Source organism: Salmo salar, chromosome 09 (genome assembly GCF_965601325.2).
Source record: "Salmo salar chromosome 09, fSalSal1, whole genome shotgun sequence".
Lineage (NCBI taxonomy): Eukaryota > Metazoa > Chordata > Actinopteri > Salmoniformes > Salmonidae > Salmo > Salmo salar.
This window is the reverse complement of record NC_138299.1, coordinates 139,990,839-140,016,987: the sequence shown is the minus strand read 5'-3', so window position 1 is coordinate 140,016,987 and position 26,149 is coordinate 139,990,839. Positions and strand designations below refer to the sequence as shown.

Here is a 26,149-nt window from a genome sequence, read left to right as displayed (position 1 = left end):
ACAAGGCATACCTAGTCGGGTCATTTTTCAAACTTGACAATGATAAAACTAATTAAAATGCTCTCCCCTCCTCTTCTCTCCTCTCCCATATTGCCTCTTTAAGGACCCCACCAACGGATACTACAGTGTCAACACCTTCAAGGAGCACCACTCCACCCCCACCATCACCCTGAAAGGTAACCAGACTACAGAGATGCGGAATCCCACCGCTGCCACCACCGGGGGCAAGCAGCGGGTACCCACGGGCATGTCCTTCACCAACATCTACTCCACCCTAGGTGCCGGGCCAAACCGTCTGTACGACTACAGCCAGCGCTTCGTGCTGGGCATGGGCAGCAGCTCCATCGAGCTGTGCGAGAGGGAGTTCCAGAGAGGATCACTCAGCGACTCCAGTTCCTTCATCGACACGCAGTGTGACAGCAGCGTCAGCAGCTACAGCAAGCAGGATGGCTACGTGCAATTCGACAAGGACAGCAAGGCCTCCGCCTCCTCCTCATCCCACTACTCCCAGTCCTCCTCCCAGAACTCAGACCTCACACGGCCCCTCCAGAAGCGCATGCAGACCCACGTCTGACCTGACCGTCAGAGAAGGCCTGCCTGTCTTGGGGCATCCAGCCATGGGTTGGGACTATGGGAAACACAGCTTCCTGAGACAGAGAAGGGACCTACGTTTCAAAGCACATGATGTGTTTGTGGGAAGCCTTGAAATAGGTGGCTTTAACTCACATTGAACTTGTTCAGACTTCTCTGTGTTCCAACCAGTGGATCAAGAAGCCTTGCATTCTCCCCACGTCTCATCCTAAGCTCATCAGAAACCACCTCCTGTTGCCCAGTTTTCCACTAACCCATAAACATACAGTAGCTGCGCCATAGAGAGGTATTTTGCCAACATGGACACAACTCAAGTGTGGAGGTGGTTGCTGCACTGATTTCAGTGGAAATAGGATCCCATATAAGACAGCAAAATAACCAAACACTGAGGCTGGGGGCTAGGAGTCTTGGTCTACAGCAAGTTCTCTTTCAAACAAAGTGAGACCACTCTCTTATGGGTGGCAAAAGTAACCCATCACTTGGTACGTGTAAGCCAATATTCTGCTGCTCTCTTGTTGTTCTAAGCACAACTGTGAATGTGTATTAATGGTCAAAGCTTTTCTTCTTTCTTATCCCCTCTCTCCCCCCAGCATCCGCTCACACACATTACATGTTAAGCTTGGCTGATTCAACTTCATCCCGTGTGTGGGTGGAGTAAAACTCTCCAAATTTGCCCAGACTTGCCAAACAATTAACCGACGCCAGACTTTTCCCCGGGCTCCCAGCTCTCAGAACTCTGTAGATAAGGAGGCCCGTGATCTCAACCGGAAAGTCTGGGTCGTCGTTTCACAGTTTGCCACTCTGAGATAAAGGAATAATATCAGTGTACATTATGCATCTTTATTCAGCATTCTTTATTTTTATTTGGCTGTTTGAGTTAACTTGTTTTGAGGTCTCGGAATAGAGTTTTTACCCTTTTTTATGTCTTGCCTTGAGTGGGACTATTTGAAATGCCCAGAGATATTTCAGGAGATAAACTTTTGCATTCAGAAGCTGAACGGGATATGTTCTAATTTAAAGAAGGGGATTGGTTACTCAGTCAACCTGTTGGCACCATGCCAGCTCAAATGGAGGAGAGCATAGCTGCCTGACTATAATGTGTGCCCTACCCATGTAATGTGAAGTCTTTCATACTATATGCTTTAGATCATCAGCCATGTCCACAGGATAGGATGCTGCCTGCGGAACCAAATGTAAACACTGTGTACTGTAACAGAGCTTCTCATCATCATGTGGCTTTCCCAATACCATGTTAACACTGGAGCTCAGTCAATCCAGACTGTATACCTACTGTGATCTAGCTGCTCATCGATGGAAATGGATAGGAATATATTATGTACATTTTTATTTTTATTTCCTGTATTTTGTTCATTTGGCTGCTGTGAGACTACTGTATATACGCTGACTGTTTTAAGTGAGCGTATTGTTCATGCCAGATATGGAATTTCACTTTTTTCACCATTATCATTCTTGTCATTTTAGTCGAGAGATGAGGGAAAGACAAAAACAAACAACATCACTGATAAATACAAACTGGACTTGTAGGGTAGATCCACAATGCCTCGTCTCTGCTAGCTAGCCTGCTGTGGAAGGTGACATGGTCACATGAAACACAGGGCATGTCACGTACAGGACAAGTACTTTAACACCAGACAATACCAACCACGATAATGTTAATCCAGTACAGCACACTATATTGGATGAGTTAATCAATGTGGTTGTGTTGGTGATAATGACTAAAATATACAGTACATCATTTTGCCACCACACTACATATCACCACACACCATACAGTCAGGCCTGCGCTACCATACAGTACAAGACTTATGAGTCCTCCATTGTAGAGGTCTTAAGTAGGGTGGGGAAGAATTACAGTAATTCTCAAGGGCAGTTCTTGGAGTGTCAGTTAGTTACAGTATATTACTTGTCTGCAATTCAACCTCGCAATTATACAGTATCATAGGTTACATCATCAGTTAGCCTTCAAAAGCCTTTAAAAGATGTTTGCCTGTGGGTGGCTTCTAGTTCTGGACAGACAGGCCCTGCTTTCTAACATCAGTTTGATTATTATTAGATATAGCATCAGAGAAGGTTAAAATGTAGCCTAATGCCAGGAAAACAACATGCTCCAGTTTAACGGCAATACAGTAGACACCGAGTTGTAATGATGATGTAATTTCCTGTTTTTCAAATCTAAAACAGTCCTCTCGTATCTCATTATTTTGCATGACTCTTCTTCTGCAGGAATACTTGGCCAATGGAATAGATAAATGTACTAACTAGTCCTTCACTTTTGTTGTCTTGCTGAAAATTGACAATCCTTTCTAAGAGTTAGACTGTACCTTCGACCAATGAGAAAGTTGTTGCTGTAAGCATTTTACATATGATTATATTCAAGGCATTTCAATGGGCTTTTCTACATGAGTGGTGGTGGTTTGACTCTAATTTTACAAATGGATTGGTGCCCATTGTACGGCTTAAACACAAAAAGGTCTGTGTCAATGCTGATAATTCAGCTTGGCTCTTAGAACACTGTATATAAATCTCCAATTCTCTCTGTATATAATTTTGCAGTTACTTATTTTCTCAGTCAGTTTTCAGTATATTAGGGCAAAACAAATCCCTATACCATCAATATTGTACAGACAGACAATCAATTTTCCGTTCCTTTTTTTTCTCTCAGCATTCATTGACATCTCCAACCAAGCTTGTCTTTGCAAACATGTTGTTTGTGTGAGCAGTTTTTAATCTCTTTGTGGCAGTCTCTCTCACACAGTCACACGGTCAAAGCTGTTTGGCCCTTGGGTGTGGCACGGGAACTGTTCATGGGGTGAGATGGGAGCTAGAATGTCCCTAGAGAAAAGAGACTCTCTTCCACTTGCTTCCCTTCCCAGATTCAGCCCTGTCTTACTGATGGGTTAGAATAGTACCAACTAACTGGAGCCGTAGTGCATCAACTCCAGACACACAACGTTCGTGAGGTTTTCTAACATCTGTCTTTGTGTGACCAGCAAACTGGATGGATTAATAAATTAAATGCTATTCTACCAACCCCCCACCGTCAACTTGCTACCGTGGGAGTCTGTATACAGTATCACCTGTGCCATGCTCATCACATATACTGCTGTGGGAATCAAAGCCCATGTGGGTACACATACACCAGTCTGCATGTTTGACCTGAGGAGGGGTGTTTGTTTGGCACCAGCTGGTGCTGTTTGCCATGTTTTAGAAATATGCCTTGGCCAAACAGATGAATAAATATGCCCACAATGATAACACAGGGTTGCTGCCCTTCCCTGATAAAACACAACATCCATTTCCAGGGTCACCGAGCCAGGGAGGTAAATCCTCCATTTTTCAGTGGTGTTGAAGACCACTGTTTGGTCCACATTTTCCCCATCCCACAAGGCTGTTTCTGGGGTAGAGGGGAGAGGGGGGCGCTACAGTAGTCTCAGATTGGTGGATAGTTCTCTTTGTAATGATTTCTGTGACATGTGGCTATATTGCATCAGTGACTTGTGCCCCACAGAACATTTTGCTTGGTCTGAGTTAAATAGTAGAAAAAAATGTATGAAGAAATATATCATGCCAAACACTGACACTGTCATAATGTAGCTCTGCCTGAAAATGGTGGTTTACAGACACTAGTATATGCTACAACGTCCTCCATTTTCTTTTCTACCAATCAATATCTTGATAGTCTGCTACAAAAAGATATTGACATGGAAGTTTTAAAAGTCAATATAAATAGTGAATCCTCAACGTATATACTGTAATTTAAAGAGAAAGTGAACATTGTACTGGCTAAACCACTATTTTCACGCAGTGGCCCTCTGTATTTAAAACAAATTTTAAAAAAGATGAAAAAATGTATTTTACCCGTACTGGTCTGTGAATCTATGATGCTTTTGCTCTGTATATTTGGGGGAAAAAATTATAATAATTGTCTGAACGTGTCTTGATTTCACCTTCAAGAGTGCTTGTTTGTTTGTCATTGAGAGAAGCGTGAGTGTTTATCTATGAGTCAGATGTGTGAGTGCCAGGGTTGGGTAGGTTACTTTCTAAATGTAATATTTTACAGTTACTAGTTACCTGTCCAAAATTGTAATCAGTAACATAACTTTTGGATTGCCCAAACTCAGTAACGTAATCTGATTACATACAGTTGCTTTTAGATTACCTTCTGCTTAAGAGGCATTAGAAGAAGTCAACAGTGTATGTTACCAATTGAACGACATCTACTGCAGGATAATCAATGTTAAAGTTTACAAAGCTGGCCAAATATGGATGTTAAATTTGACTATATGGTTTGGTTATGTAGGCTTCCTCTAACCCATCGTTTTCTAATACATATAATAATACGATTCAATTATATCTTTAAATTAAAAAACAAAGTCTATTAGAATTCCAGTAATTACAATAAATGTTATATCCCTTGATCTTCAAGAATAGGACTTGGAAATATGGAAGTATAGATTAGCCAATTTGTTTTACCTCAGCATAACCCCAAAACTAAGGATTAGCCAGCCCTACTGATTGATGGGCTGATTGATTCGAGTTTAAAAAGAAATGCTACGCTCATGGAATGGCATGCTTTGAGCACTACTGAAAAGTGCTATTTACATGGGAAAAAAGAATGCCATATATATGCTGCATTTCCTATAGGCCTATTGTTAAACTTTTTGTTGGGGACATGTTGATATCTTGATAATATGCAGCTGTTTAAAGGGCAAATCCACAGATGAAACAATAACAAAACGGAGGCTCTGTTTTAGTAAATAGCTGAGGGATGGGCCTGGAGAAACGTAACCCCTCTCAGGTCATAGAACAGAGCTATGGATGCAAGGACTGACCATCCATGATATCAAAATGATTGTTTTAACCATGTTATGAGGCTATACAGTGTGTTTACATTTACAAAGTTTACAAACATTGGAGAAAAACAAGTTTATATTTTGGGTTATCGTGGAATGTGACAGTTGAACTAAGCTCATGAGGCATTTATAAGTTATATTCTTCAAGAATCAATGGATAAACAGTACCAGTTAAAAGTTTGCATACACCTACTCATTCAAGGATGTTTCTTTATTTTTACTATTTTCTACATAATAGAATAATAGTGATGACATAAACTATGAAATAACACATATGGAATAATGTAGTAAACAAAAAACGTGTTAAACAAATCAAAACATATTTTATATTAGAGATTCTTCAAAGTAGCCACCCTTTGCATTGATGACAGCTTTGCACATTCTTGGCATTCTCTCAACCAGCTTCATGAGGTTAAAAGTTAATTTGTGTAATTTCTTTCCTTCTTAATGCGTTCGAGCCTATCAGTTGTGTTGTGACAAGGTAGGGGTGGTATACAGAAGATAGCTCTATTTGGTAAAAGACCAAGTCCATATTATGGCAAGAACAGCTCAAATAAGAAAAGAGAAATGACAGTCCATCATTACTTTAAGACATGAAGGTCAGTCAATCTGGAAAATGTGTTGTCACAAAAACCACCAAGCGCTATGATGAAACTGGCTCTCATGAGGACCGCCACGGGAAAGGAAGACCGAGAGTTACCTCTGGTGCAGAGGATAAGTTCATTAGAGTTACCAACCTCAGAAATTGCAGCCCAAATAAATGCTTCACAGAGTTAAAGTATCAGACACATCTCAACATCAACTGTTCAGAGGAGACTGCGTGAATCAGGCCTTCATGGTCGAATTTCTGCAAAGAAACGACTACTAAAGGACACTAATAATAAGAAGAGACTTGTTTGGACCAAGAAACACAAGCAATGGACATTAGACCGGTGGAAATCATTCCTTTGGACTGATGATTCCAAATGTGAGATTTTTGGGTTCAACGGCCGTGTCTTTGTGAGATGAAGAGTAGGTAAGCAAATGATCTCTGCATGTGTGGTTCCCACCATGAAGCCTGGAGTAGGAAGTGTGATGGTGTGGGGGTGTTCTGCTGGTTACACTGTCAGTGATTTATTTAGAATTCAAGGCACACTTGAATTCTAAATTCAAGTGTGCCTTGAATTCACACATTCTGCAGTGATAAGCCATCCCATCTGGTTTGCTCTTAGTGGGACTATCATTTGTTTTTCAACAGGACAATGACCCAACACATCTCCAGGCTGTGTAAGGGCTATCTGACCAAGAAGGAGAGTGATGGAGTGTTGCATCAGATGACCTGGCCTCCGCATTCACTCGACCTCAACCCATTTGAAATGGTTTGGGATGTGTTGGACCGCAGAGTGAAGGAAAAGCAGCCAACAAGTGCTCAGCAGTACTGAAACTCCTTCAGTACTGTTGGAAAAGCATTCCAGGAGAAGTTGGTTGAGAGAATGCCAAGAGTGTGCAAGGCTGTCAGCAAGGCAAAGGGTGGCTACTTTAAAGAATATAGAATATTGTCACGTCCACTAGCGCTCCTCCTCTCTGTTGCTCATTGTCGCCAGTTTACTCATTATTACGCACACCTGTCACCATAGTTATGCACACCTGCGCCTCATGAGACTCACCTGGACTCTATGACCTTCCTGATTACCTCCCCTATATCTGTCACTCCACTTGGTTCTTTCCTCAGGCTATTCATGTTTCTTGTTTTGTTCCATGTTCATTTATTTATTAAATTCACTCTCTGTACTTGCTTCCCAATTATTAGTATACACATTACAAATATGTACATTTTGATTTGTTTAACACTTTTTTGGTTACTACATGTGTTATTTCATAGTTTTGATGTCTTCACTATTAGTCTACATTTTAGAAAATATTCAAAATAAAGAAAAAACATTGAATGAGTAGGTGTGTCCAAACTTTTGACTGGTATTGTATATAAAATGTACATATCCAAAAATGGATGTAGCAACTACAGATTGCCCCTTTAAGTCTATCAAAAGTGTGCGAGTTTGAGCATGTGTCTATTAGGCCTATGGTTGAATTTTTTTTATCAGCATGAATTAGATTGAGCAATAAAAGCCTCACTTTATTCCATAGGCTGGGATCTGCACTATGTAGCTGTTGCAAGAGCACATTTTTCACTGGCTGTCCACTGGTTTCAGAAACAATGATTGATCAGCAGCTTAAACTTCTTGAATTCAACCATTATTCTGTTCAAATATACATTTAGATTTGTGAACAGCCATCCACAACAACCACAATCCGTAATGCGCAAATAGCTAAATGAGAGAGCAGTAGTGTGATTCACATCAATGTGCTATATAGATATCAATAATAAGTGATAGCCGTATCGCCATAGACGACACCACTGCTGTCAAGCGTTTATTCAAGTTGGATAATCTTTGGATGCCGACAGAAGTCGCACCATTAGAATACTTAGCTTGGACTGTAGCCTACAAAAGCCTATTCCTGCTCTTTTCCCACAATCCATCAAAACACACAAACACATTTGGTGTGTCATCATAGTGGTCTCTGACTTATGGTCAGACTTGCTCACATTGAACAAATTTCAACTTGAGCCTTTTTTCAATGCTGATTTGAATGTCATTGAGAAACAGAGAAGTGTCAAATATTATTTTTACGCAAACATCCTTTCTGAATTTAAAAGTAATCCTAGAAGTAATCTAGTTTTTCAAAAGTATCTGTAATCTGATTACAATATTTTAGCTGGTAACGGATTACAGTTAGTTTTTTTATAATCCCTTACATGTAACGGATTACATGTAATTCGTTACTCCCCAACCCTGGAGAGTGCTTGTCTACATAGCTGTATGATTATAATAATACAGAGAAAAAAATGCTATTCTTAGTCTTTAAAGGTATAATCAGCTCACCATCTGACCAGATGTCGAATTCCCATTGAGGATCAAATATGTGGGAAGGGAAAGAAAGAGGCGACTGAGACAGAACACTTGTCTACCAAATAATTATCCTTCTCAGTGTTAGCCGCAGTCTTGAAATCCTGTCTCAGACAGCATTATTTCTCTTTGTGAGCCCTGAAAGGCTATGAAAAAGAATAAGGGTAACCAGACAGACTGTGCACGTGATTGTTCCAAGATGTACAGAACGTTTCTTCAAAGCCAATGCCATGACAAGTTCTCAAGTTCTCTTGTGGTATTAAAATTGAACACCTATCTGTCATTGAAAAGGTGTCTTAAATATATTTGACAATAAACACAGCATCTGCATAGTAGGGAAAATACAATATGAATTGCACAGTAAAATCATCAATAAACTAATTTAATACAACCCAGACGGTACATAATTGCTCATATTAACGTTACAGTAAAGTTGTACACATGCACCTCACCAATGCATTTTAAACACATATTCCTGACTGACCTCTAATTGTTCAATTTTCTGTCAAAGTAGGGGGCTTCCTCCACCTCCACCTCTCCCTCCCCAAACCCTCCCCGGGCGTCATCCCCTATTCCCAATTTCCCACAGATGCAGGATTGTTCCCGAAATGACTCCCAAATGACTCTGCATCCGTCCAAATGAGTGATTACAGCAGGTTATTCTGTTGTGGATTACCTTGCCTGATAATTGGATTTGAAATCCAATTTGACAAAAGGCCCAAAATTGGTGCGTATGGCAGAATCAGCGTTTGATGCGCTGAAGCACTCCATTACAGAATTATCTACAGACAGCTATTACATGGCATGTAATAGGTAGCAGAGAGATGGAAAGATGGAAAGAGGGAGGGAACTGTACAATGAAGGCCTGCGCAGTGAGGCCCGATATGCAAATTATGTCTGCTAGCATTTGTTTATCGGAAATACACAGAAACAAAGGTGCTCCCTCTCTTTAGTCCATACCAGCAACCATAATGGATGTACCCAGTAATATTAACTGAACTCTCAAATCTGCCTTGTACCTTGGTTCTCTAGAAATAATGTTATACATCTATTCTATTCTTGTAGGCATATGCCAGACTAGTATTCATCTAAATGTTTCCTCCTTGTGTCCTTATGGGATATTGAATAGAGTTCAGTGACACGTCATTACATGAAAAAGTCCTACACTGCTGTAGCCTCAATGCAATTGCCTGTAAAATCCCTCCCTTACTGTCATTTGTTTAAGGACAGCTGTTGCAGTGGAAAGCTCATTATACCAACATCTGTCTTTTAGTAAATTATAGATCCTCTAACTAAAGCCCCCAACTGAAGCTGGCATAAAATGACTCATTTATAGGCGTCCTGTGTCTTTTCGCTCTTTGAACCAAAAAGTTCTCAACATATTCAAAGTTGAAACCAACCAAAAGATGTTGATAATGGTAATTACTTTTTAGATTTACCACATACCGGTAAAAGGAGGACAAACCGGCATACTTCCGGACTCACTTTGGCTAATGATTTTAATGCAGGGAAACTGAAATCAGTTTTACCTCATTTATCAGCATGTCCCCTCTGCGACTAGTAGCGACAAAACACTACATCACCTTTACTCCACACAAGAACGCATACCTGGTGCTCCCTCGCCCTAATTTTGGCAAATCAGACCATAACTCTATCCTCCTGCTTCCTACTTACATGCAAAAACTCAAACAGTGATGCTCTCAATCCAGAAGTGGTCGGATGAAGTGGATGCTAAGCTACAGTACTGTTTCGCTAGCACAGACTGGAATATGTTCCAGGATTCATCCGATAACATTGAGGAGTTTACCACATCTGTCACTGGCTTAATAAGTGCGTCGATGACGTCGTCCCCACAGTGTCCGTACGTACAAATCCCAACCAGAAGCCATCCACAGGCAACATCCACAATGAGTTAAATCCTAGAGCTGCTATCAAACAGGCAAAGCGTCAATACAGGAATAAGATTGAATCCTACTACTCTGGCTCTGACGCTCGACGGATGTGGCAGGGCTTGTAAACAAAGGGAAACTCAGCCGCGAGCTGCTCAGCAATGTGAGCCTACCAGACAAGCTAAATTCCTTCTACACTGAACCATGCATGAGAGAACCAGCTGTTCTCATAGATTATGTGAGTAAGACCTTAAAAACCTCTTAAGGATTGGCCCCTTTTTCCAATTTTCTAAGAAAGGAGGACGCGGGCAGTTCTAGTTCTACTTCATCTCATAAACGCTCACTCAGTCAGTGCAAAATTATTACCTCACAATTGTTCTCCAAAGATGGTATTTTGACAATGACAACCTGCTGCTTCAGAGGACCGAAAAGACTGGAAAGAGAACACTCTTTCTTTACCATATGTGACCCGTTTCAGGAAACTAGGCGTACAGTATGTCGTGGGTCACTACTTCACAGGAGAGACGTTTTTGTCAAAATGTGTTTTTTGGCAGAAATGCCTTCTCCAACATGTGAACTTTCATGTCCCTTAATAACAAACTTGAATGCCATCTGTAAATACAAATAAAATTGTTAAATTACGAGCCTAGTTGGTTTAGCCACAGAAAAAGGGGGGACCTTCACGTTAACCATGATTGGCTGAGATAATGAGTGGGCTGTCTGGCTCGCTAGCTAATGTTACATGTATGCTCTCCACTTTCTGGAGGACAGAGTTTTGAAATCAGTGCAATTTGAGTATGACAGCTAAGGAGCTGGAGAAAACACCTTTCTCCGGATTACATCTTCAAACTAAGGGTAACCATGGCATCCAACAGGAGACATGTCCATCCATGATATATGTATGGACATGTAGTAAGATAGTCTAGCTAGCTACATTTTCAAATATTACACTTTTCAAATTTTGACAGAAAGTGGTTTCATTTCAAGTTGAAGTGTATTGTTAGCTAGCTAACATTAGTTGGCTGTCTCGCTAGCTAACATTACGTGTATGATCTTATTCTTCCTATTTCTATTTCAAAGACATTTGCTTGACTAGTTATAGCCTAATGTTAGCTAGCTATATGCAAATTAATATTAATACCATTTAAATGTAGATGTTTTTTGCATTGGATATATTTGCAATATAATATGGAGACAGAAACATAAACTTTTTACCTTATCATGAGTAGACATAATTGCAAATGATTAATAAGGATAAAGCTATTTGTAATACATTGAGATGCTATGTACTGATGTTAATGTGATAGAATTGGATTTCTGTACCAAGCCTAACTCAGCCATCGGCACGCCCCCAGGGACACAGACAGGACCAGGCGTCATTTGACAAGCCTGTTCTAGGGTCACTATAAAACTATACCCTGAGCTACATTTCTTTAGACCAGGCCTCCACTCCATTAGTGAGTTGGCCAGTAGGTATTACCATCCAATTCCTCTACTGAAAGTGAACTACACCACGTGGTTAACTTTTAGACTATCGAGACCGACAGAATAAGAACAAGTCTTTGATATTAATTATTAGTCTGCAGCTAAGTAAATTATATCATCGAACGCGAAGACCAACGAAACATCCATTCTATGACGACATTAATGAATGTCGCTCTGAAAGATCCATTCTAACCGAGAGAGAGAGAGAGAGAGAGAGAGAGAGAGAGAGAGAGAGAGAGAGAGACAAAACTCCCCAACAGAACAGAACTCTCCAACAAGGATCCCGACGACACACTGAGCGTAAATATATATTGATTGCAATTGTTCCCGAAGGAGTGAGCGTTCATGTGCAAAGGATTAGCATATCAATTGTAATATTAATGAACTCTGTAGGTGTGCATCCTCAGCTGACTTTTATGATCCATCGTTCAACAGGCCGACCTGCCTGTTTAGCCCACAAGGGCACATTCCTCTACCAATCCTTTGTGACGATAATTACTGTTTGTATGTTTTCTGTTAATTACTTAGTGTAGTAAATAAATGATTTTAAGACAATTGATGTATGGATGATTTTAGTAAAGACTGGGTTCGTGCAGATACAACAATTTACGACGTTTGGAATGAGACTGGACTAGAGGTAAAATACACCATTTAAACCAGAAGATAATCGGCCTATACTATAATATAGGAAAGTTATATTAGGAAAATTATAACTTTGTAATCTGAATATTCTCCTTGGTGCCCCGATCTCCTAGTTAATTACAATTAAACGATTAATCAGTTTAATCGCGTGATAATAATTACAGGGAGTTAATTGATAAACATGTCTTCAGTTTAATGGTACCCCAAAGACACGACACCCCCTTCTTCTCAATTTCCGCCTAAAGACATACCCTAATCTAACTGCCTGTAGCTCAGGCCCTGAAGCAAGGATATGCATATTCTTGGTATCATTTGAAAGGAAACACTCTGAATGTTGTGGAAATGTGAATTGAATGTAGGACAATATAACACAATAGATCTGGTAGAAGAAAATACAAGGAAATAAACATACGTTTTCTGTTTTGTATTGTTTCTGCATCCTCTTTCAAATGACCAAGAACAGCCAAACATTCAGATAGGATGCTCGGGATGATTTGAATAAAGAACATATGATGGCAACAATAGCTGAGCAAAGTTTTAGACAGATAACTTCAAAAATGAGTGAGCTACATGACATTGAGCATGAAGTCACCCTTGTGTCCCACACAAATGTACCCAAATGTACCCAAGTGGCCAAATTGGTACAGTGATACATTTTGAAGGAAAGAACTATATACAAAATACATAAATGCCATTGTAACACACCCCCCCCCAAAAAAATAATAATAATCTAAAATAACAAGGGTAACTAGTAACACATTTTCTATTTACAATATTGTGAAGACCCTCAGTCCGCTACACAATATTGTGCTGCTGGTGCCATGGCCCATAGCAGTCTCTTTCTGGCTTACTGAGCAGGTGGTGCAGGTGATGGGGGCCACTCCCTGTGACAAAGGGCACAACGATGCCTCCCTACTGTGCCCTTTTGCCCTGAGGCACATTCATGCCTGCAAAGATGAATCTGGACAGGTGAACACCACTGGTTGGAGCAGAAGGGACAGAGGTAGAGGGGACAGAAGGTGCTGCAGTGGACTTGCTGTAGCTAGCAAGCCCCTGGATGAGCAGCTCCCTGAAGGCTAGCTGTGAGATGGGGGGCTGTCCACAGCTCTTGGCCATTTCCTTCTGGAGGATGAAGGAATTCACCACAGCAATGTCAATGAAATGATAGAAAAATGTCTTGTACCTGTCGTGTCTTTGGCTATGCCGGATTAAGTGATATGACATGCTAACCTATAAAATCCTTTCTCTGTAATTAATATTACCTGATTAAGCTAATCATGTAAATGTAATTAACTAGAAAGTCGGGGCACCCCGGAAGAACGTTTATAGAGCCGTTATCTTCCGAATAAACTCTTAAAATACTTAGCAATACTTTACATCGGTAGCAGTCAATATTAACCCTTATCCTCTCCAGCGTCCCGTCCCGTATGCGGGATCAAAATCCAGGGAAAACTCCTAGCGACATTAGCATAACGAAATTGAATATATATATTTTTTCAAATATAGGACTGTCTCATATCGTTTTATAGATACACCTCTCCTGAATCGACCCACGTCGTCCGATTTCAAAAAGGTTTTACAGGAAAAGCAAATCATTAGATTATGTTAGAGGAGTCCATCGTAAAAGCAGCAACATAGCCATTTTCCGACCAACCACATGCATCACAAATAACCAAAAAACAGCTAAATGCAGCACTAACCTTTCACAAACTTCATCAGATGACACACCTAGGACATCATGTTACACAATGCATGCATTCTTTTGTTCAATAAAGTTCATATTTATATATGAAAACAGCATTTTACATCGGCGTCTGACGTTGACTAACTATTTTCCCGTCAAATGCATCCAGGGAAACAGTGCTACAATTTACTGATTTACTATTCGAAAACATTTTTAAAATGTAATATTGTCATTCTAAGATTTATAGATGAATATCCCTTGAAAGCACCTGTCATACCAGATTTAAAAATAACTTTACTGGGTAATCACACTTAGCGATAAAAGGGGATGCGATAGTCAGAAAATGAGCTAGTAAACCGAGCTCGGCGCCATCTTGGAACAATCGCATATCACATCTAATCTTGTATAATATTGTCAATAATCGCTTACCTATAGTTGTCTTCATCAGAAAGCACTTCCAGGAATCCCAGGTCCACAACAGATGTATTTTCGGTCGAAAAAGTCCATCCTTTATGTTCCATTAGCTTGCTGTTGTTAGCGCGTCTGAATGATGTATCCAAATGCTCTGCCGGGCGCTTGACAGCCGTTTCGAAATATTTTTTTTTCTTCCCCATTTAGGTTCGTTCAAACATGTCAAACGTTGTATAACATAAATCTTCAGGGCCTGTTTCAACAAGAGAGCCAATAAGATTCGAGGGGGACGATTGTATTGTGTTTCAAAACGTTTCCAAAGGTGGGGGTAGACAGGGCCGCCGGCGTCATAATGGTGATGGCCCTCCCCCTGTGACCAATTTCCAACGCGTCTCATTCACTGAGTTTCGACAGTAGAAGGCTCAAAACACTTTGTAAAGACTGGGGACATCTTGTGGAAACAATAGGAAGTGCTCAATAAACGATAGCTCACGGTGTGAATAATAGGCAACGACGTGAAGTTGAGTCCACAATTCAGAATTCCACTTCCTGGTTCAATCGGTCTCGGGGTTTTGACTGCCATATGAGTTCTGACACCATTCAAACAGTTTTAGAAATTTTAGAAAACTTTAGGGTGTTTTCTATCCACAGGTATTAATTATATGCATATCCTAGCTTCTGAGTTTGATTAGTAGGCCGTTGAAAATGGGCACGAATTTTTTCCAAAATGCGCTGTGGCGCCCCCTATCCTATGGTAACATCAAGAGGTTATCTTATTTTCAGTCTCATAATGAAAGTTGTAAATTCTTGGCTATCTTCACGAACCCTGGCTAACAAGTTGAATCAGCAATACCAAATTGGGTTTCATTATTTATTTACTAAATACCTAATCACACAGAATTACATATACACAGAATACAAAGGATGTCATACAGAAAACGTCCTGGTGGACGGAACCTGTATGATGGCTGGTTACGCAAAGGAAAGGGGGTTGGGCTTGAATGAAAGAGCGGGAAGATTTAGGAACGAAGAAACAGCAGCTATGCTATCGCAAATACATTATCTTATGCATTCTAAATTACCGCCCATTTGGAAAAGGAAAATGCAATAAATATTTACTCTGAGCTGCGCTTCGGTAGATTGGTCATAGATGCTGGCCGGGTTGGCCAACAGATCTTCCTGTCCTCGGAAGAATGTCTCTGGTGGTAAATTGGATACGTGGTGGTATCTTCGTCCGTCTGTTAGACTGGATCCGTTGTCCGTCCTTTCCTAGCCCACGTCTACAGCGGCCGCTGCTAACTCAACGGCTAGGAAGTATCACTTCTGTAGTGAATAAGCTCAAAGTTCATACCATTCGCCACCAAAGCTCACGCCGAGGTTGGCTTAGTTCTGTACTTGACGTGTGTCCTTCTAACGTAGAGGCTGCAGACCTCACGTACTGGAACAACGTGGTTATCTTTTCGTCAAAGGCTTATATAGTGGAGAGGGGGTGGATGTGTTTCATCGTTTATAACCCCTGTCTCTTCACAGGGGTGGGCCACTGATCAAGCAGGGCACTTTCCTTATGAAAACCCAATTCTCTCATTTGGAAGCTAAAATTACATTTAATCTCCTAACAAACAATTTCAATATCAAACATTTCAATTGCATAACAATTCCATGTTACTCTGATAACTAGAGGGTGTATACTTTCTCAGGTACAGTTTATGTCGTCCTGTCATCAGTCATAATGTCTCAGATGACAACCGAACTGACATACATACTCATTACGTTCCCAAGCATATTTCCAACTGGTTTTATTACCAAAATATGGTTCCTTTTCCCCATTTGTTTGATGTTCCCAGACTGTCTATATTTAACACAGGCTATTCAAGTCCTTCAGTAGGGTCAGAGAGGGGAAGGGAGAAAGGTCTTTATGGGGGGGGGGGGGGTCATAAACCTTACCCACAGGCCAACGTCATGACAGTCCCCCCATGTTGGGTTCAATCTTGCGATTAAACTGCATGTTGTAAACCAACATAAAAATGAACGTGGGTTGTCCTGGTTGTGGATCATCGTTGTGGTCCCCATCTGGCGGTCGACCCGGGTACGGTGTCTGCAAATGAAGAAATCCGCTCCAAGGCTGGGCAGCAGATGTCCAGTTGGTGGTTGCTATTGCAGTCCCCCCTCTGGTGGTCGACCCGGGTAGGGTCTCTGCAAATGAAGAAGTCCGTTCCATGGCTCGGCAGCGGATGTCCGGATTGGGATCGCCGTTCCGGACCCGTCGTCTGGTCGTCCAGACTGGAATATCTGGGCAGTAACTTAGGCAGATGTTAACAACGCACACACACTCATGAAATATATCATTACATTTCCTCCCAAATGAGCGGCATTGTGGCACTAACTGATGGTTGTATGGGGGAGTTGTTTATGGCTCTATCACTTTCTATGTGCCGAAGAAAATGAAACAAAATGAATGAAAGCATAAACAAAACAAAATATAGTTATGCCACCTTAATCATCTAATTGGACTGTATTCTATCTACGTCCGTGGTCTTGGCAAAATGACCCTATCATGGCATTGTCTAAGGTCATATCTAGGGCTTTCCTAATTTGCGGGGTGGCGCTTAGGGTACTATCCTAAGTTGACAACTATATGATAAGTCTACAGCTGTAAGGCACTAGTTTTGGGCAGTCTACAGGGATGACCTATGGACTTCTGGTTAGAAAACTGGTGAGTGCTGTAGAGTCAAAGGCCTAGAAGTAAATGTTCAACTTTACTAAGGCTGGTATTTTGCTTGGACCCTTAAGTGATCCTAGCATAAATCCTAATTGGATGTTCCGTTGTGCATGTGCGTTTATGCTTACACAATCGCGCATGTCAAGGGAAGAAAGCCAAGTATCCTGGCAGATTACAACTTGTTCAGAATGAGTGTGACGTAGTCAGGTCATTTTCAGGTCAATGCCTGGAGGTCAGTCAGAATTGGTGTCAAGGGAGTCTGTAGTAGTTTTTCTACAAGTCACTGTGTCTTCCACTACTGTAGTGGCGATAGGTATGAAGTCTATTTCATAGCTATGTTATCCACGGAGGAGCTAACCTCACGACGGAAGTACTCTAAGTATTAGACCAGTCGTACGTGGTGTGATCATGGTTCATGACTTCTAATAATTTTCTCCTGAACGGAGGGTTCTATTTATTAGTGGCATGTGTTAACCATTGGAAGAGTGCAATGGAGATTCCCTTCCCCGTGTTGCACTCTGAGTGACTCCTATGTCGCTATTATCAATAGCAATTTAACTTGTGAGGTTACTAATCCTCTTACTGAGTGTTGCTGGACTGACTGTGGTATTGGTACTGGTATTCAAGGGGTCCAGTTGTCCTACCGATTTATTCTGAAATATTATCTACCGGAACACATGATTGGAGCATATTACTAGTTGTATTGTAGTTGAACCTACACATGGCAAGGAATTATTATTGTTGCCATTTGTTTTGGAGGTGGAGTCCATTGGACTTCCTTTACGACCAGTGTGGTACACCTCAGTACTATCTTAGGTGTGTTCTAAGATAATCCCCGTCTAGGGGCCTGTCTGCTCCTCACTGTTCTCATAGGGGAGTTTACAACTAGATTTGATTTATGCTCTGGCGGCCTCGTACGGTGTTGTCTGTAGTCTCGACCCCCCCCACCGGCCTCGATGAGGCTCATCATGGGTCTGGGCTACTATTCCCCCCCTTTGTGTCTCGGGACCCCCCCACCAGCGGGTGGTGTTGGTGTCCGAGGCGCAAACGAAAAGGTCGGACCCTATGTACGAGTTGTCAGTGGCCGCGTTATTATGAGAATGGCTGTAACCTTTCAACCAAATCTCCTGGTGTTTGTGCTTCAACACCCTCAGTGGCTGTCGAGGTCTGTCAGTCACCACCGCATCCGCGTGTGGCAACCTCTTCAGTACCTGCAAACTGAGACGAGGATATCGGTCTGTGATATCGCAAAGTGTTTCACCAGTGGGAGTCATCGGGTCAGTTGCTGGACTGACGCCATTAGTGTCATTGTAAGGGGTGACAGTCCCCAACAAAGCAGAAGGTGTATCATCGGAAGCAGAGTGTACTCTGCGCATCAATGTTTTTCTTGCTGAGACGGCCGCAGTGCTTGCGGAAGTGTCCGAAGGGCCAGAGAAGTTCATCTCAACTACCGTATTGCACGACTGCAAGGAGGAGGGAAGTTGCTCATTCACAGAGACAGCTGGCTCAAAATCATGAAAAGAATGGTCAATCAGATTGGCTGATGGAATGTGTCGAGATATCGTAATATCTCCTTGGATCGGATTCTGCACCAAGAGGTTTCTAAACGTCTTTTTCCCAAGGGGTGCTTTCGACAGATACCCCTCGTGAATGACTGCGTTGCAGCTAGCGTTAGGGGAAGACAGTGTGGTCAGTGGAGAAAGCACTGTGGCCTGTGACCATACCTGGTTGGTTTTCCAATCCATCAATGGGAGTAATCGATCCATCAAGTCTGCTCCAAGTAGCAGGGGTACAGTTTCGAGGCTGGTAACATACACAGGGTGAACGAGCGATACGTCCTTGAACTGTAGTTTCACCATGACTCTCAATGTGAGAGGCGAGGTAGTCTGAGTGACCCCTCGAAGTGTAGTTTCGCATTGTTCCACTTTTAACCAACGTTTAGTTGGCTTCAAAGCCCTTTTGAGATCATCAAACAATGTTTGAGAGATGAGTGATATTATCGCACCCGAATCAATTAGCGCATGACAAGTTAAGCAGTCCTCCAGGACTGTTTCCAGGTATGGCCGTTTAGATTCGTGGTTAGTGGACATATTCCCCACAAAGTGGAGTGGTCGTTTGCAACGACGTGATGTGCCATTTCTGTTCAAGGTGGAAGCAGATTGACTTTTCCGATTTTGAGTGGGCTTGGCTTTAACGAAGCGTTTGACCTTTTTCTTCTTAAATTTTGTATCAGAGTCTACAGACAAAGCCCGGGGGCTTGTTTCTTGATCAGGCGGGCCCTGGATAGGGTCTTGAATGATAGCGGGAGAAATTTGAACTTTAACGTCTTTGCTATGGGTGTTCATTTCTGCGGACCTGGTGTCCGGTAATTCCCCGTCTAGTCCTTGTGACTTATCTTTTACCCTTTTCTCAAATTGTTCTCGCTTTAGTTCTTCCCATAGTGGGACTTCTGGAGAACATTGGTCTACGTTTTGATCGTCCTTCAACCCTTTGTTACACTTGTGCTCTGACACTTTGTGTGGGTTAGGTGCAGGAACGTAGCGAACAGGTCGATTGTAGCGGTAGTCGTTTTGAAGGCGACGTACAGTTATTTAGACCGCGGCGGTTATTGGAATCATGGTTTCGTGGTAGAAACTGTTGTTGTGCGTCATCTCTCGACGCTCCAATACCTGATAATGCACCCTCTAACTGGAGTGAGTGCTCCTGGTCAAACTTCAAAACCGAGTGGTCAGGGCTCTTAGAGTTGCGAGCTTTTGATGCCTCAAAAGCTGTGCTTGCAAGCTCTCTGAGTTGTAAGATAGGCAAGCCAACGTGGGCTGCAGGGCCCAAGTAGGTACTGAAGGTGGGATACATGTTCGACAGAAACATTTGTTTGAATGGTAACAGCTCTTCCATTCCTGTTTCCGTGAGTAGGCCAAAGTAAGCTGAACGAAGCCTATGATAGAAAGCTTGTGGGTGTTCGTTCCGAGCTTGTTTGACCGTGTTAGCCAGTGAGCTATCGTGTTTGCGAGTCGCAGAACCACTGAATTCTAATTTCAAAGCTGTGGCAAGTTTAGCGTAGTCATTTAGCACGTGTTGCTGTTGTAGGCGAATGAACCTCGTCACGTGTCTATTCGACGTTCGCTTCAACAGGTAAACCCTGTCAGAACCCGTAGCATTCGGGTAGCCACCCAACGCGTCCTCTATGTCAGCTAGGAACGTCTCAGTATCGTTTGGCTGACCTGGAACGGGGTCAAAGGTGGGGAAATTCTTGACGAGTTTGTCAAGGTATTCCCCGCCAAGCGGGCGGAGAGGATTGGCTTCATCCTGTGGAGAAATTGGGGCCGACAGGCCAAGAGGAGAAGCCAAGCTTTGGCTTTGTTGGCCAAGAGGCTCCATATTACTCAGTGCCGAATGGCCAAGAGGAGAAGACTGAGGGACACATGATGGAGGCAATGTCTGAAACCTATTGTCTTCACTCCTTTGAGTACCGGACTCCGGTTGCTTGGATGGGTAGTCATGCTGTAGAGCGTGACCATTCTGGACTTCCTCCAGATGGTACCTAAGGGTGATATTCGGCTGCATTGCAGAGTCCACTTGAGCGCTTAGAGTACCGATTTTGGACACGTGAGTGTCACCTCTGCTCCTTTCGGTCTCAAACTTATCTGTCATGGTTTGCAGATAGAGGTCTTGAGGACGGAGCGAGAGTTCAGTGATCAGATTTCCTTTGCTTGCTTAGAAATCAATATTTCCATCCTCATCACCTGAGTTCTCTCATCATTCAATTGGTCAGCGACTTCAATAAGTTCTGCTGATTTGTCATCCAACTTTGTCATTGTGTTCATCAACTGATCGTCTTTGGTCTGCAGAATTTGGAGTAGAACATTGTTACCTTGAGTAACGTTCAACAAAACTGCCTGCATGTTATCAAATTGCGCGTTCCTGTTTGTAGATAACTCGACAGATTTATCTAGTTTGGCGTGGACTACATCGCATTTAGTTTTGGCTAAATTGAGTTGTTCCTGCAGATGACGATTTTGTTGGAGAGTTTGTGCTCGTTCATCGTCATAAGTTTTTGCAATTACTTTTAATTCTTCCGATTTCAAACGCAGTTCCTCGGCTAGCAGAATGTTTTCATTTCCTGCTTTTGTCAATAGTTGCTCAGTTCTCTCCACCTTTGCCCTCATGTTAGCCATGTCTTGCACGTGCTTCAGCTGTGCACTGTGGTATTGGATCGATGCCAACCTTTGATGGCGATACATAAGTGCTAAAGTGGAGAGAACCATCACAAAGCCTGTGTTTGATGGTTGATTTTGGAGAGCGTTCGCAATTTCGGCTGTGTTTTCGCTAATGTCATAATTAGGGTTGGTATCCCTGCTGAGGTCAGAGATCGATCCTTTTATGGGTTGAGGTTCACTAATTAGCGGAGGAGTGGTGACCACCTCCTTTGGTAGCTTGCACATTATTAGAAACATTTAGAGGAAAAATGTTCCTATTTTTTTTCAATGTTTGGGTTTGGAATTCATTGGAAGCTGCAAAGACACATTTAATCTATTCATAGATGTTGACGAACCATCAGTACTGTACCAGTAATGTGGAAGTTGGACGTGAATGAATTTGCAAAAGCAAATTGAATTAATTAATCAATGCCAATGATTAATCCTACCTGGGTAGGCTATCTGGGTATTAAACTTGAATTAACCTGAGAGGTTGCTTCATCCAGGTTAATATGGGAAGTTTAAAAGTGTCTCATTTGATTGCAAGAACTTTAAGGTATGTTCAACAATTTAACTTATTAAATTGAATGAGATGATAATCCATACAATCTCCATTGATTGGATATCATAAGTGTAAACAGTAGTTCAAATGTTGGGAACACTCCCCACTATGGTACACTTCTTCCTTGGGCCGAAGCCACATGGGATTCCCGCGGGGGCGGGACTTCTGTCAGTACTGGATTACTGAATGGGTTTTGCAAAAACCAAATTTTACTGATTGATCAATTTTTATGATAAATCAAACCTGTATAGGCTATTTGGGATTTAAACTTTAATTAACCTGAGAGGTTTATTCATCTAGGTTAATGTGGAAAAAAGATTACAATGTCTAATTTAGAAAACTCATCAATTTGGATATTATTTAAAAGATCCACTTGAGAATGTAAATCTGGCAATTTCACTTATTAGTTCAATTGAATAAGACATCGATATCCGTCTGGATATCACGAGTAACGACTTGAGTGTCACCTGACTAATTCTTCTTGAAGGAAAGTACTGGTGACTCTTCAGAGGTCCCTGCTGGCACACGCTGAAATCAAGCGGAAGTACCCAAGGCGGAGGATTTACAATGTGGCACATAACAAAATGGCTGTTTTCCCTTTTGTTAGCTTAGCATCTCGAGCAAGCTAATGCTACTTTATGCCTGAAAAATGCTCAACATAGGATTCCCTTGGCAAGGGAAAGGTTTTACTTATAACGTATTATGTTCAAACCCTTTTCGGCGATATTTGACGATGTTTTAACCGGAACTCGCGGCAAACAACGAAATGCACCGTGGTCTACTCGCATCGAAACGCGAGAGAGACAGAGAGATACTTATCGCTGGTCAAGCTAATCTCTCCTAAATTTCAATCGGCTGGCTCTTTGTCCTCGCTCGAGAAATTAATAATGACCTAGCCAACACGCGTCTGAAACACGCGAGGCAGAAAACGTCCTGGTGGACGGAACCTGTATGATGGCTGGTTACACAAAGGAAAGGGGGTTGGGCTTGAATGAAAGAGCGGGAAGACTTAGGAACGAAGAAACAGCAGCTATGCTATCACAAATACATTATCTTATGCATTCTAAATTACCGCCCATTTGGAAAAGGAAAATGCAATAAATATTTACTCTGAGCTGCGCTTCGGTAGATTGGTCGTAGATGCTGGCCGGGTTGGCCAACAGATCTTCCTGTCCTCGGAAGAATGTCTCTGGTGGTAAATTGGATACGTGGTGGTATCTTCGTCCGTCTGTTAGACTGGATCCGTTGTCCGTCCTTTCCTAGCCCACGTCTACAGCGGCCGCTGCTAACTCAACGGCTAGGAAGTATCACTTCTGTAGTGAATAAGCTCAAAGTTCATACCATTCGCCACCAAAGCTCACGCAGAGGTTGGCTTAGTTCTGTACTTGACGTGTGTCCTTCTAACGTAGAGGCTGCAGACCTCACGTACTGGAACAACGTGGTTATCTTTTCGTCAAAGGCTTATATAGTGGAGAGGGGGTGGATGTGTTTCATCGTTTATAACCCCTGTCTCTTCACAGGGGTGGGCCACTGATCAAGCAGGGCACTTTCCTTATGAAAACCCAATTCTCTCATTTGGAAGCTAAAATTACATTTAATCTCCTAACAAACAATTTCAATATCAAACATTTCAATTGCATAACAATTCCATGTTACTCTGATAACTAGAGGGTGTATACTTTCTCAGGTACAGTTTATGGCGTCCTGTCATCAGTCATAATGTCTCAGATTACAACCGAACTGACATACATACTCATTATGTTCCCAAGCATATTTCCAACTGGTTTTATTACCAAAATATGGTTCCTTTTCCCCATTTGTTTGATGTTCCCAGACTCTCTATATTTAACACAGGCTATTCAAGTCCTTCAGTAGGGTCAGAGAGGGGAAGGGAGAAAGGTATTTATGGGGGGGGGGTCATAAACCTTACCCACAGGCCAACGTCATGACATACCATTTCATGGTCTTGTGGAGAACATTGTAGTATCCTATCAGTGCATCTGACAGGTCCACACCTCCCATGCCCTTCATGTAGTCCTTCACAGCAGCTGGAATGGGGAAATTTTTTGTTGTCCATGCCCCGTGACCGTCCTTCACACGCCTGACGACGTGATCGCCACTGAAGGACTTGTGGATAGTACTGCACATGACTACCTCTCTGGTATCCACCCACTTCACAAAGAGCAGGCCATCTTCACGAATCCATCGCATGGTACCCCGCTCAGCCCGCTTAGGCATGTCGTTCTCCTTTGTTTTCGTAAAGCCCATTCTGTTGGTCTGAATGCCACAAGCCCACACATCCCACTTCCTCAGCTCTGTAAACAGGAAAGGGCTTGTGTAAGGGCTTGTGTAGAAAAGGGCTTGTGTAGAAGTTGTCTACAAATAGTTTATAGCCCTTCCCCAGCAGTTGAAAATTGAATAACTCCATAACGGAATCATATCTCAGTCCATTACTGGTAGCAAAACTGTTTTTCCCCTCATAAACAAAAAAATTACATGTGTAGGCACACACAGAATCAGCCAAAACAAACAGTTTGTAACCCCATTTGGTTGGTTTGTTTGAGGCTGATTCTGGCCTTTGAGGCTACCATCCTCTCATCCACCTGTTGTCTATACCATTTGCACAACAGCATGTGAAATGTATTGTCAATCAGTGTTGCTTCCTAAGTGGACAGTTTGATTTCACAGAAGTGTGATTGACTTGGAGTTACATTGTGTTGTTTAAGTGTTCCCTTTATTTTTTTGAGCAGTGTATATATATATATATATATATATATATATATAACACACACACACACACACACACACACACACACACACACACACACACACACACACACACACACACACACAGTATAGCCACTGTGTACTTTACACATTTCATTACTGATGATATTTTTATATATTGCAAATAAAATAAGAACATCTAAAAAAAAATCTCAAATTAGTAATATTTGATATTATTAATTTCAAACAACGACATTAGCATTAGAACTTATTTGTCCAGCATGGCATCATCTCCATGAAGAAACATGCCTCCGCCTGGGAGTCAAAACTAGCTTCGCTGAAAGTTTCATCTTCCTCTAGCAACTCAGTCTCGCTTTCTCTGTCAATTTCCTCTATAATTTGCGTTAAATCTGTATACCGAGACTTTGTTTTAGATTTTCCTGATTTACTAGCCATAATTACAATATATAAACTTGCTGAAAATGCTATTGACTATGTACTGCTATGCGTAACACTCGTGGCTCCGTCAAGTAGGATTTGCAATGGCGAATGAACCTCTTTTACGGCAGAGTTTACGACAAAGGCTGGTCTTCGAACGTATAACCATTACACATTGTCGTTTACCTTAGCTCATTGGCTATCTTCCAAGATAGATTTCAAGATGATCAGTGGTCATTGGGCCAAAATACAGTCAATCAACAATAGACCGGTCCTACCATTGGTGCGCAATGAGGTCATTGATTGCTGTATCGGTTTGTTTCGGTCAATACGTCCCAGGAATAGAACCATCAAGTATAGTTGTGTTAGTAACAACCAGAGGATTGCAATGAAACCAACCATGACTGTGTCATGACGTTGGCCTGTGGGTAAGGTTTATGACCCCCCCCCCCCCCATAAATACCTTTCTCCCTTCCCCTCTGACCCTACTGAAGGACTTGAATAGCCTGTGTTAAATATAGAGAGTCTGGGAACATCAAACAAATGGGGAAAAGGAACCATATTTTGGTAATAAAACCAGTTGGAAATATGCTTGGGAACGTAATGAGTATGTATGTCAGTTCGGTTGTCATCTGAGACATTATGACTGATGACAGGACGACATAAACTGTACCTGAGAAAGTATACACCCTCTAGTTATCAGAGTAACATGGAATTGTTATGCAATTGAAATGTTTGATATTGAAATTGTTTGTTAGGAGATTAAATGTAATTTTAGCTTCCAAATGAGAGAATTGGGTTTTCATAAGGAAAGTGCCCTGCTTGATCAGTGGCCCACCCCTGTGAAGAGGAGGGGTTATAAACGATGAAACACATCCTTCCCCCTCTCCACTATATAAGCCTTTGACGAAAAGATAACAACGTTGTTCCAGTACGTGAGGTCCGCAGCCTCTACGTTAGAAGGACACACGTCAAGTACAGAACTA

The 26,149-nt window shown here is 41.9% G+C and overlaps 1 protein-coding gene across 1 annotated transcript in view; it reads left to right on the top strand.

The window, feature by feature from the left end:
* The window catches only part of LOC106612967 (kin of IRRE-like protein 3), a 224,465-nt gene extending 213,589 nt beyond the window's left edge, over positions 1-10,876 (top strand). Inside the window, exon 16 of the mRNA XM_082956364.1 lies at positions 104-10,876. Within this exon, the coding sequence (XP_082812490.1) occupies positions 104-574 (471 nt within the window). The 3' untranslated portion in view covers positions 575-10,876. The remainder of the gene's footprint in view (positions 1-103) is intronic.
* Positions 10,877-26,149: the final 15,273 nt, after the last annotated feature.